General features: G+C 40.6%; 1 protein-coding gene across 1 annotated transcript in view; it reads left to right on the top strand.

Annotated features, from left to right (window-relative positions):
• The first annotated feature begins 3,114 nt into the window (after positions 1 to 3,114).
• Positions 3,115 to 12,421, top strand: part of wwp1 (WW domain containing E3 ubiquitin protein ligase 1) — a 26,144-nt gene continuing 16,837 nt past the window's right edge. Inside the window, exons 1-7 of the mRNA XM_076112634.1 lie at positions 3,115 to 3,284; positions 7,537 to 7,593; positions 7,897 to 7,988; positions 8,180 to 8,318; positions 9,415 to 9,539; positions 9,753 to 9,905; positions 10,166 to 10,238. Of these exons, the coding sequence (XP_075968749.1) occupies positions 7,919 to 7,988; positions 8,180 to 8,318; positions 9,415 to 9,539; positions 9,753 to 9,905; positions 10,166 to 10,238 (560 nt within the window). The 5' untranslated portion in view covers positions 3,115 to 3,284; positions 7,537 to 7,593; positions 7,897 to 7,918. The remainder of the gene's footprint in view (positions 3,285 to 7,536; positions 7,594 to 7,896; positions 7,989 to 8,179; positions 8,319 to 9,414; positions 9,540 to 9,752; positions 9,906 to 10,165; positions 10,239 to 12,421) is intronic.

Here is a 12,421-nt window from a genome sequence, read left to right as displayed (position 1 = left end):
TTCCTGTTCATACCATTTCCAGCCCTTGCAGCCCCTCGCACCAGGTAAATCCTGCCAACATGCATGTTAATTCAGCAGGGATAACATTAAATGATCAAAGTTGATCTTCGGGAGAATAAATAATTGAATTGAAGCAATAAAGAATGCCTGCGTGCCTTACTGCATTATCTTTTAAATTGTCACTGTCTTATATTTGTGTTTTCTTTCCCTTTTTAAAAGATATTCTTTTTCATTTTTGATTTATTGACAGTGAAAGCTTGGAGAGAGTCAAGAAAGGCAGAGGAGAGAGAGAGAGGATGACATGCAGCAAAGGAAAAAACACAAGGGATTCAAGCCCTAGGAAGTTAGCTACCAAGGCACCCTGATATTTGTGTTTTCTTTTACATAAATAAAGATAACTCCACCATAAATTCACCAGAATGCAGGAAATAAGGTTTTTGATGCTTAAAATTTCCTGCGGCTAGTACAGTATATGTATAGTAATAACTAAACACATAATCATAGTGTTATATCAGTAGAGGGTTAATAATGTTAACATGAACCCGTGTTCAGCAGGGGAGGAGAACTGCTGACCCTGACTGAGGATATTCTCCAGCAGTGGAAGACTCCTGAACCCAACCATTGCCTCCTCTATGGAGGAGGCAGAGGTCAAAGACTTGGGCGAAGCCTCACCTGTATCCATGGCAGAGGTCTCTGAGGTAGCTAAGAAGCTCCTCAGCGGCGAGGCACCAGGTGCGGATGAGATTAACCCTGAGATGCTGAAGGCTCAGGACATTGTTGGGATGTCTTGGTTCACCTGCCTCTTAGTTGTCGCGTGGAGGTTGAGGACAGTGCCTGCAGACTACCAGACTGGGGTGAAAGCTCCCATTTTTAAAAAGGGGGACAACAGGGTGTGCTCCAATTATCAGGTATCATAGTGCTCAGCCTCACTGGGGAAGTCCATTCCAGGTTGCTGGAAAGGACTTCGACAGATTGTCGAACCTCAAATCCAGGAGGAGGAGAGTGTTTGGTTTGGGTACCTCAGAATAACTTTTCAGCTTTTTGCAGATGATGTGGTCCTATTGGCTTCTTCAGACCATGACCTTCAGCATGCATGGGGGCACTTTGCAGTCGGGTGGGAGGCGGTTGGGATCGGAGTCAGCACCTCCAAGTCTAAGGCCATGGTTCTCTGCTGGAAAAATACTCCCTCCGGGTTGGGAGTGAGTTGTTGGCCCAAGTGAAGGACTTCAAGTATCTCTGGGTCTTGTTCATGAGGGTAAAATGGAGCGTGAGGGTAAAATGGAGCGTGAGGGTAAAATGGAGCGTGAGATCAACGGACGGCTTGGTGTGGCTTCAGCATTAATATGAGCGTTGTGCAATTTATATTTCATTGATCAACCCTGTGTTATAAAATGACAAATAAATGAACCTTGTAACACACACATAGCAACAGACACACAATTGTAGATATAATTTTACAATATATTTGTTTTAAAGTACTGTTATCTGTTTGTTTGTGTACCATATTTTATTGTAAATTTTAATGTTTCTATTTTTAAATTATGTCTTGATTATTGCACTGAAATCTATCATTCCCCCATGGAATACAGCAATTAGCAATATTGTCAATAACACCTGGAATCATATGTCATAACGTCTGCCATCTTGTCAGTGTTTGTAATATAAGAATATTAGAGCAGAGTTAATAATTGAAGTGTAAAAAAAAATCCACACGTGCGAATCTAAGACACTGAGCTAAAACACTTAAAAATCAATTTCAAATGGATTTGGGCTAGAATAAGTCAAAATATATATAGTCGTGCAGTTGTAGAGGTTAGATGAAAAGTGGTATGGAGAATGGAAATTTTGTTTTGTCAAAGACCAAAATTCCATCAGAAAACAGGAATTTATGAAATAGTCTACTGTTTGCTGCCTTGAAAGTAAATTAACTTAGCTCAGCTGAAACCAATGGTTTATATAATATCTATTATTGTATTGGGGTTTGCTAATACTTGATTTCCAGTTGTTACCCCTGCTAATGCTGCATACTCATGTCCTTTGATTCACAGACAATGGATCTATATTTCTATATAAATAGTTAAAGAAATTCCTGGATGCATTTACACTCAGTGGAATGTGATTAGAATCATGAATATGACATACAGTATGCCAGGCCACGACAGCATCCTCTGGAGCACCCAAAAAGAGCAGCTATGCCACAGCCTCTGAGTGAATACAAATTACACCAGCAGCGACCAGAAGTGCAAAAAACGTCTCTGTGTGTAGCACCCCTTTAATAAATGCAGTGTCAGAACGACAATAAGTACTTCTGCATATTTACTATAGATAAACACATTTGAAGATACAAGTTAAATAATCCACTTGGTCAAAACAAACAGCGATATATAGCAACATGTTGTTTATATACTATCTTGTGACCCCATAAAATGTATCAATATTTTCCTTTTGACCCTTCACTACTGGTGATCATCTTCTCAGATGGGTTGACTGAAATTATTTTTACAGCCAGAAGTGGTGAAAGTATACTTAGTATTTGATCATTAAAAAAATGGAAAAAGTCAGACAAATAAACACTTTTTGGGTAACAGAAACGTTTGTTCTCTTTAATGTATCATCCTGTGATCCCTCTGATTTTTATTGTGACCCCTTTGGTTCCTGACACCCAAACTGTATGGGAACCACATACAGTATGGTATTTGACGTATACTGTATACATACAAACACACAAGTGAAATTAAATAGGTCTTTCTGTACGACAAGATACTGAGGTGAGCAACATTGCTGCAGAAGTAACTAAAAATAAAAATGTGCGCAATATGAGAATTTAATGAAAAATACAAATATATATTTCAAAAATAAATTTGGAATACATATAACATATAGGAATGATGTGCTCGCATTCAATTTGACAAATAATCAAGATAGTGTCTTGGTTTGTGTACTGTAAAAAACAAGACACATATATGAATATTTAAATTACGCTTTTAGAAGGTAAAGTAAAGTAACATACGGTCTGGTCTAACTGTCTATGACAGTAACACCATTATACATATATCCACAGTGTTGACTCAGAGGGCCAACTCTCGTGTCCCGTGTTATTACACAGCAATATTTGGGGTGGCGCGCCTGTCGACCGTGTGTTTTGCTGCTCAGAGGCTTCTGCACAGAGATGGCAAGACAACCGTAGCAGACTGGGGCCTATACGGTTGGGCATTTTACCGACAACCGTAACGTAAGAACCGCATATACGCAGAGAGTAGGAAAGGAGCGGAACAACGGACGAGGTAAAAGCCAGCTGCTTGTGTAACTTTAACCCACTACGAACGGATTTATTGTAATGTCAAAAATGAATTATTTTAAAGTCTGTCTTCCACATCCAACCAAAGTGTTAGACCAACGTTAGCTCAATGATGGCGGACAACTAGCAAAGCGGCTAAGTAACGCTAAATTCGTTAGCAAGTCAAACGGGCAGCAATTGGATAATAGCTAACTTGGCTAAGTTTGTAACGTTAGCATGCTAAAGTAGCAGTGTCTGCTTTACTGTAGGTTGTACAGCTAAAGATTAAACAAACACTGAATATTTAGATTATGTGCGGATATATCCACCTGGTAAGCTTATTAGATGTCGCAACGTTAATTAGAGGGATAGTCGGCTATCGGTAAGCTTGTAACTCAAACAAATAACACTAAAACAGGGATCTTTTTCAGTGGCTAGCTGGTTAGCTTATTGATAGCTGGCTAGCTGACTTTAGCTTTCGTTGCAGACTACTGCTAGTGGCTACGACATGGCTACACGTCGTTAGCCATCCTTATCTGACAGATACTGTTTACGCTATGGGAAATGTCTGGGGCAAATATAAGATTACCAAACATTGTCTCTGATGTAATAGATTACTGTCCAAAGACCATTAAGTTAGGTATCTGTTAAATCACTCTTACTTAGCGTTAGCATGTTAGTAGATTATCAGAAGTTAGCCAACGTTGGTTAACCATAACAGTTTGTGTGTGATGATCAGTGTTTGAAACAACAAGGCTTTGTTAGCTTAACTTAATGATTTAAATGTAGTTTGAAAGTGATGGCAATCTGCTGATTTATTATCCAATATCCACAGTATTGTTTACTGAACTTTGCTATCTAAAAAGAAAACAACAATGGTTACCTCCTAACTTTTAAATGTGTTACCATTTGTTGTCTACCAGGTGTTTCTTTGATTATGCACAATACCTGACTAAACGTAGGCCTGACATAAGGCACACTGCTGTTAATACAACACTGTCTAAACATATCAGTGGCGCTCCTTTTAAATATTACTAAACAAGTAACGCACTCAAAACAGTCCATGATTGGCAAACACAGCATTTTGAGCACAATATGTCATAGGATATGAACTTGGGCCCAGCTAATACCTGATGGGAATCCCTATCAATGACATTTAGGCCCAATGGTCTTCCATTCCCTATTTGTGGATAGGCTCTGTCTCAAAGAGAAATGGTCAAGCATGACTTTTATTTGTTTCAGTGGCTGATGAAGGTTTTCTATACAGTCTTGGCTATTGTATTTCAGAACCGTTAGTGAGTGTCCTGCTGTCTTTCATGAACAGTGGTTTGACAGCTCAGGTTGTCACATACTGTATAATTTTACAATAGGAGGGAATTACTCACAGAAAGCTGTCACTTGAGAAGCAACTTTTGCTGGCTCTGGAATATACTTGTTTGTGTTCTCTCTCTCTTTCTCTCTCTCTCTCTCTCTGTCACACACTCACACGTTGACCTTTGAAAAGCAAAAAAGCAGCTGTGGGGCAAGTAGGAGTTGTAGACTGCCAACAGTGTGTCATGCCAACATGAAGAAAAGAAGAATTTAACAGCTCCCGATTGATGTTGAGATAAAGCGGAACTAGGTTAAAGATTTCTTTTCACTTCGTGTTTAAACAGCGTTTACTGAATGTAGGGAAATTGCAAGCGCAATAGCTGTCTCATTACTTAAGATAGACAATGCAATATTAAGAATTTGGGGTGCCCGGTGGTCAGTAAACTACCACAGTGAAACCCCATGTTGTCTAATTGGACTGATCAAAGGTGTAAATTCAGCTTCTCCTGTTATTAAAAAATAAATTCTAAATGTACTTTATGGATAAAGTTTGTTTTCATTTTGAGTTAAATAGAAAAATAGGACAACAAAGCAAGACTAGACTGTGTTATGGCTTAGTATTGCTTTCTGTTACTGAGGTTATGACTTGTTTTTTTGCCCAGTTTGTTGAGCTGAGTGTGCTTGAAGGGGGGGACTTCAGTCCTGTTCATGTAAGCAAACATCCCCCCTGACATCATGGTCTACTCTACACAGATGTATTCCAGTGCAGGCAACTTTGTGAGAGATGTGGGCCTGAGGGTCCATGTTTGTGTGTAAGTTGTTACCTGTGTGAAATTAGAGAACCTTAATACCAGTCTTGGTACAAAGTTTTGAAAGCTCTTTATTTTTACCCCCATATTCTCAAGGTTAGGAACATGCCTGAATTCGAATACACTCCTTGTAAAATGTGTGATTTTCATTCACCCAATCACTCATGTAAGCCAAAAATCTTTTAATATTTTAAATGCAAAGCTCCCGTCTTCATATTTGTTTGTTGTCTCCTGGCGTCTCACATTAAACCGGACCAGGTTTCAACGTTAATGTTTTTTAAACTTGCTCCGTCGGGTAAGTGGGTCAGAAATCTTCATGCTCCAAGTCAATTCATATTTGCCACAACACAACTTGTTTTATTTAATAGCTGTTATCAAATCACTACAAATACTATAGTTAATTGTCATGTTTTATCCACCTTGCTCTCAAACCTGTGGCAAACTGCCCAATACAAAGTTGGAGTTTCACCCACATCTTCTCAAACTCCACCCAACTAAACTTTTTGTTTGGTTTTGTTCATCTCAGTTCCAGGATTAGTGCCATCCATTTAAATTCAACAGCTAAGAGCAGCGGTAGAGATTAGAGCTGAAATAAGTTGGGGCCAGTCTGTTTCCTGGCTAATAAGTGTTTTTCATTATTCATTTGTTAAAAACCCTTGAGAGGGATGGCAGATGACTGCTGGACTTGCTGATTAACCTGCAGATCACCAGTGAACTCACTTGGTATAAATCTTTGACAGTAGTAAGATGGCAGACTAATCTTTACTTGGCACCGTGCTGCTGATTCTTTTTGTCTCTATCTGCCCTGTAGCCTGCACACGGACTGACCTTGACTTTTTAATTGAGTCCCTCCTAAGCTGCTTAAAATCTGCCTGCTCCAAACTGTGGTCTATATTGGGTGATCAACCAGCCTATGTGACAACCTGATGCTGTGATAATTTAATCATATAAAAAGCACTTGGTCCTAATTAGAACCTTGGTACCAGTTCAGGAAGCAGTGGACGTGGTGACGTCTGGAGCGTGGACCTATAATGGGCATGTTGTGTTCATCTTGTTGTCTTGATGTCTTCTCCTGGTTGCCGTGGAGAAGTCTAGCACGCCTGAACGTGGTGATCAGGATAATGTTGCGTCACTGCTGACTAAAGGAGTTTGACAATTCCACAAGAAAGACACATTCAGGGTTGATTTGAATCTGTCTTGAGATCAATTATAATTATATAGAAGGCTTAATTTACTAATTTTATAAATCTTTTTTATTTTTTTCACAACATGCATCTTAATTATGTAGTTTGATCCTAATGTTAAAGCAAGATTTTGCTGTATGATAATGATAAAAGTATAGTATAATGTAAATGTATAATGCAAATGAAGACATCTATTCATCAGCATGCAAGGTCATTGATCAATACCATGCTGTTCAAAAAAAAAAGTGTGCGACTAAATCATCCGCTGGTGTGATCAACTGAGAAAGTTAGTGGCACCAGTGCTTCCTGTGGAAAAGTTGATCCGGAGCCCTGTATTTCTTGCAATGTGTTAATATGACGGCGTTCATTTCCTGTTTGATCTCATCCAGATGGACGTCGAGACTTTTACAGTGAAGTAAACTTCAAATGTAAAACTGCCACCACATTTACAGGTTGAAGTACATGTCTCAACACATGGTGCATAGTGACTGACACTAGGTCTCACAAGTGTAGTTTACCTTTACAAAAGACAGTAGTTAGTTACACAGTAGAATGTAATCACAGCAAATGTGGAAGAAGTCGGTTTATTGCTGTGAGCGGAGAAGTCGTTTTGTGGTTGACCACTGCTGAAACACGAATCATACAGTTGTAGACGTGAATGATGGTCAGTTGTTATGAGTGCAAGTTGCAATTGTGCTACTCTAGAATGTACCACCAGATCTAAAGACTTTTATTATTGTAGTGTGACAGTGAAAAAAGCAAAGCAACCGGGGCTTTTCACAGACTGTCCCAATTATTCCTCTACGCTGGGGAACACAACAGTTATGCTCTATGTTACGAGATGTATACATACAAGGTACTCAGTTGGTGTCATCAGAGGTCACACTTTGAACTGCTGCAGTTTACACCCGCTGTGCTCAGCCTTGTCCTAAAAATGAGCTCTTTTCTGTTTCAGAGGAACCATGGGACACAGAGTGGGCTGAACCAGAGGGTATAGCAGCGCACACCAATTGTGAGTATAAATTGTGTTTCCAGCATTATGTACATGCAGAATTATAACATAGGAAAATCACAACATTACAGTAGGTAAATAAAGTAATAGTACACAAAATGTTGGGACACATTAACAGCTAACAGCTGGTAAAACTTTGACCACAGACCTCAACAAAATGTTCAGAATATGCAGAAGCAGCTTCTACGACTTCTCAGCTGTATTTGTGTTGGAACCCTGCCAAGCTCACCTATTTCTTATTTGTGCTTTTACTGGCTATATGTCTTGTGTGTTTGAAGTTTGCTTTATTTGCCTCTTTTAAAGGTTTCCCACTGTGGTGTATGACATGGCCACGGCCTCTTCTAGAGCCGAGTCTAGCCATAACCACAGAGGAACATCACAGCTCCATGCCATTGGTGAGTCTACGCACACCAAGCTATAATGTACGGGGCGTGGCAGGGTGGCCTCAGGGTCTGGACCCCCGTCCCTCAAAGAGCTCACACTGAATATCAGAATAACAGTGTCAACTTTATGCTGAAAATGTGAAATGTTAAAGGGGGAAAAAAAAAACTCACTCGTCTCATCAATCCGTTCATGTACTCACCAGTTTCCTGTGCCAAAATCAAGAGGAAGAAAAGCCTGTTTGGGACTGCTATTTATGTGGAGGTGACAGCGGAGGGGGAGTCGCGGCGCACGACAAAGTCTCACAGCTCCTCCAGTCCTAAATGGGATGAGAGGCTCACTCTGTAAGTTTGCCTCCTATGTGTCTGACAGTCTGTGTACTATGTGTACATCTTAGCATGTGGTGTACACAGTGTGCTTCATAAAGTTGGGGGACAACTCATGAATCCACTTTATTATATAGAGAAGATGAAATGACAGACAGACTTTGAAGATTTCTGAGATGAGAATAGACATCTGTCTTCTAATGAGGGGAGTCCCTTCAACATGCTTGTATAAAAAGCAGTCGTGAGAGAAAGATTGAGCAAGAGTTCTGCCCTTGGCTTTGGGGCACAACTTTGAGGTCCATGTGTCTGACAGTGTATACCTTACGTAACAAACATGCGGTTGTTGGTTCATCTGATAATTATTCGAACAAGGGCAATGGAAACAAATACTGTATGACAACACACAGGGGGGTTTTGTCTCATTTGAGATGTGTACAGCTCTGGCTTCAGAACAGCCCAGCTAAATGCCAGAGACATGTCATCGCAAATACTAATTGTCTTGATTGGGTAATTATTGTGAAGAAGACAAGAGTGGTGTGTTTTGCAAGCTGTTATGAATCCTGCATATGGCATCCTGGCTATGATCCTAGATATTTCTCTTTAGGCTGATGTGCTGAACCGTGAATACAATGACTTTGCTGTTGTGTAGTGTTCATTTTGTGTAAGCTCCGAAAACACAGGCGAAGCAGCATTATGTGAGCCGAGTACATCAGTCGCTAAGCCTGCAGCGAGGATTTTGAGGAGGATCAGAATGAAGAGCATCTAAATAATTGTTTTATTTGTTGTTGTTGTTTCTCTTTTCTGAGGAGGAGCCGATACTGAAAGTAGATGCTGAGGTTGTGAATGGGGATTTTATGTGTAATGGACATATATCACCATGTCTGCCTCTTTGCTCTCCACATTAAAATGTATTTACTTGTCCCAAACATAGCCTTTGTGCTATCGCATCCACCCTGTAACTTAAAGATACTACTGATGGAGCACACTGGCGCTAATCACATATCATTTGACTGTCCTTTTTGCAATGATGTAAATCTGTGTGCTTTATGTTAAATATTATAATAATTACTTGTGTTATGTGTGTGTTTGTTTTTGTCTTCCTGACCTTTTTTAGGAATGTAACACCGCACACACAGGTGGATTTCAAAGTATGGAGTCACAACACCCTGAAGGCAGACGCTCTGATGGGCAAAGCCACGCTGGACCTCATTCAAGCCTTGGAGCAGCATGACAGGAAATGTATGATTTTAAAATACAGAACCATATTATAATACGAGGTCCGGGGTGGGGTGTGTTCCTTATTTAACAAAGCTGTGGCACAGTTACTACAGTTCCAGAGAACAGTAGACGCATAAAGTACTATTTAGTCTGAAATTGGCTTGCTTTATGCTCTTCTTGATGAGACTCTATTGTAATGCCGCCTCCCACACGGTCCCTGTTTTGCCTCTACAGTGGAGAATGTGAAGGAGGTGCTGAAACTGAGCGTGGAGCAGAAGGGAGCTCTGGTTCCCGCAGGGGAGCTGACTGTCTTCCTAGATGGCCTGACTGTCTCTGGCCAGGAAGAACTGGCACCGCTTACCAACGGCAATGCAGCAAATGGCACCAGTGAGCTGAGTGTATATACGTTAGGGGTGGGTGACACAGGGGGTTGCCAATTTTAATTATCACGTGTAGGTGAATGACGATTAACAATGAAGCAAAGGGGGAGAAATATGCCACAGATACATGTACAGGAAAATACTGGTACACTATCACCTAATCCTTGTCCAATCCAGCACTTACCAATTCTTCTTTTAAGAAATTTAGCAAATATAGCTTGCACATAATATCTGTATGCTAAAATTGTTTTCCCCAATCCACACTAGAAGTCCAACAGAATGGCGATGCCATCCATGAAAATGGAGACTCGTCATCTTCTTCCTCGAGGGCTGCTAACAAGTAAGTTAACTAAAGGAACCAGCATTTTGCGTCATGAGGAAGATTCTGTCTACTTCACTTTTCCTTATATGGTTGTTGGCCTGGTTTAGAACAACTCCTTGAAACCAAGGAATGCTAACAGGCTGCAAAGAGTTATGTGCTAGCATGGTTTCCCCACAATGTGCCCTCGGCGAACACATGCAGGCGTATTTGGTCTGTCTTGTCTGTCTGTCGAGCGTTTTCTCAACCTTGACTTTGCCCTTCTCCTGCTTCAAGTGCGAGTGCTGCCCCTCTAAGTCTTTATTATTTGTCACACAGCAAAAGTGCCCTTCAGTGAGGCTAAATGTTTTTTGTTTTTTTTGGAAAAGCCACTAAAGAAGCACGTCTGCTTATCGCAACAGACGGGAGGTTGGGGGGGGGGGGGGGGTTAGTAGGTTGTGGCTGCCTGGCTCCTCTCTGCATTGCAGTTCCTGAGAGGACTGCAAGACACAAGCAGATGTATATTTAACACTTGGTAGTGTTTCCCCTCCCTTGGAGTACCCAACATATACTACTTGGCCAGATAGATTTGTGGTGACGAGACATTTTCCCTCGTCGTTGTTAACTAAATAATGAAATCTTGAAACGTGCGTTCATGAAAGCAAGACAATTAAAATAACATGTACGCATATTCACTTTTTAATAAATTCAAATGTAAAACAGATGATTAGCTCTAGTAAATAACAGGGAAGGTGTGAATTTTTGATAGAATTGTGGATGCATGTATGCTCTCCATGCATTCTTTAGTGTTGATATGGTGTAGATTCACCCTGAACTCGGCCTTTGCCTCCCTGCTTCTGCCCCTAAATGTGACTTGACTTGCAGCTTATAAAAGCGGAGCTAAGTAATCTATTTAACTGGGAGACGAATCCTGGGGGACCCCTGTGCCCTTCTTGTTTCCTCTTTGTCTCTTTACTCGTTGTCCTTTATGCTCGTAAGTCACTGTTACGCTCGGCTTGTCAACTGGCAGCCTTCACTCCGTCTCTTCTCTTTTCACCTCTTTCAACCTTCCTTCCTCCTTTTTATTTAGTTTTTGCTCCTGAAATCTTGTTATTTTTTAAGCCTTACCTGTGCCTAATGTCTCTTATTTTTTCGTTTGTTCTCTGCTTTGCTTAGTTGCTTTTGCTTTCTTCTTTCCCTTCATTTTAGTTAGCTTGTGTTTCTACTTTACCTCAGACAGTCAACTAGGGAGACTTTTCCTGTGGAGCCTGAGGCGCCAGGTCTCATAGCCTGTCAAAACATTTGATTCCGACCTGGCCCTCATGCTGGATACAGGAGTACAATGTTGTATTTGGTTTTAACTGCGTGTGTTCCAACTTAAATAGTTTCAGTAATTGCTCGTCTGTTTTGTCTTTGGACCTAATCTTTCTCTGTGCATCCGATTGTAACACGAAAACAGAAAGTCCAGTTGCCTTTGACGTAGTTAGTAGTTAACCTAAATATATTGAAACATCAGTATATTGATGAAAATACAATATTATACATAAATAGATGCAAATGAACAAATAACTCTTTGCTGGAAGGGTTGTCAGCCTCTGCCGGGCTCTATAATGAAAATGACCAAAGATATTAATGGGCCAGATATGGTGGGAAACGAGTTGGCATCACTTTCTCTGCTATGCTATGCGTCATTGTGTATAGTAAGGGCTTTTGTGATGTGCGGATATGCTGAGAAGTACAATCAACATTCATCGGAGTTGTCCATACTTATGACCCTTTCTGACTTTTTCTTCTTGGTTGCTAGCTTGCTGGTCTGCCGTTTTCCTTATCGCCGGCTACGAACCCACCTCTTGCCTAGACAAAGCCTGGACTTGAGTCATATGGCAGATTTTGTATTGGTCTTAGTGTGGGCACGTCTGTGGCACCGTCTGAACTCCTCCAGCTCATAAAAGGGCCTCTTCAGCTGTGTCCCCGTTACATCACTGTACAATCCTATTATGTCCCGTCCTTGCCCTTACAAGACAATAGTCCCAATGTCTCAAGTCAAGCCTTTTAAGGTTACAAGTCTGACAAAGTTCATGTATTATCATTGTACAACAGGGTTGCACAATGGAAAGCAGTTAGTAGTCCCATTCTGCTTCGTAATAAAACACGCAAAAAAAAACAAAAATTTTATTATGTGTGGAGGATACTTCTGTAACGTTTGCCAGACAGCTGCAGGGTGA

Source organism: Anarhichas minor, unplaced genomic scaffold, assembly GCF_050575085.1.
Source record: "Anarhichas minor isolate MPS153535 unplaced genomic scaffold, ASM5057508v1 ptg000050l, whole genome shotgun sequence".
Classification (NCBI taxonomy): domain Eukaryota; kingdom Metazoa; phylum Chordata; class Actinopteri; order Perciformes; family Anarhichadidae; genus Anarhichas; species Anarhichas minor.
This window is presented reverse-complemented; position numbering and strand designations above follow the sequence as displayed.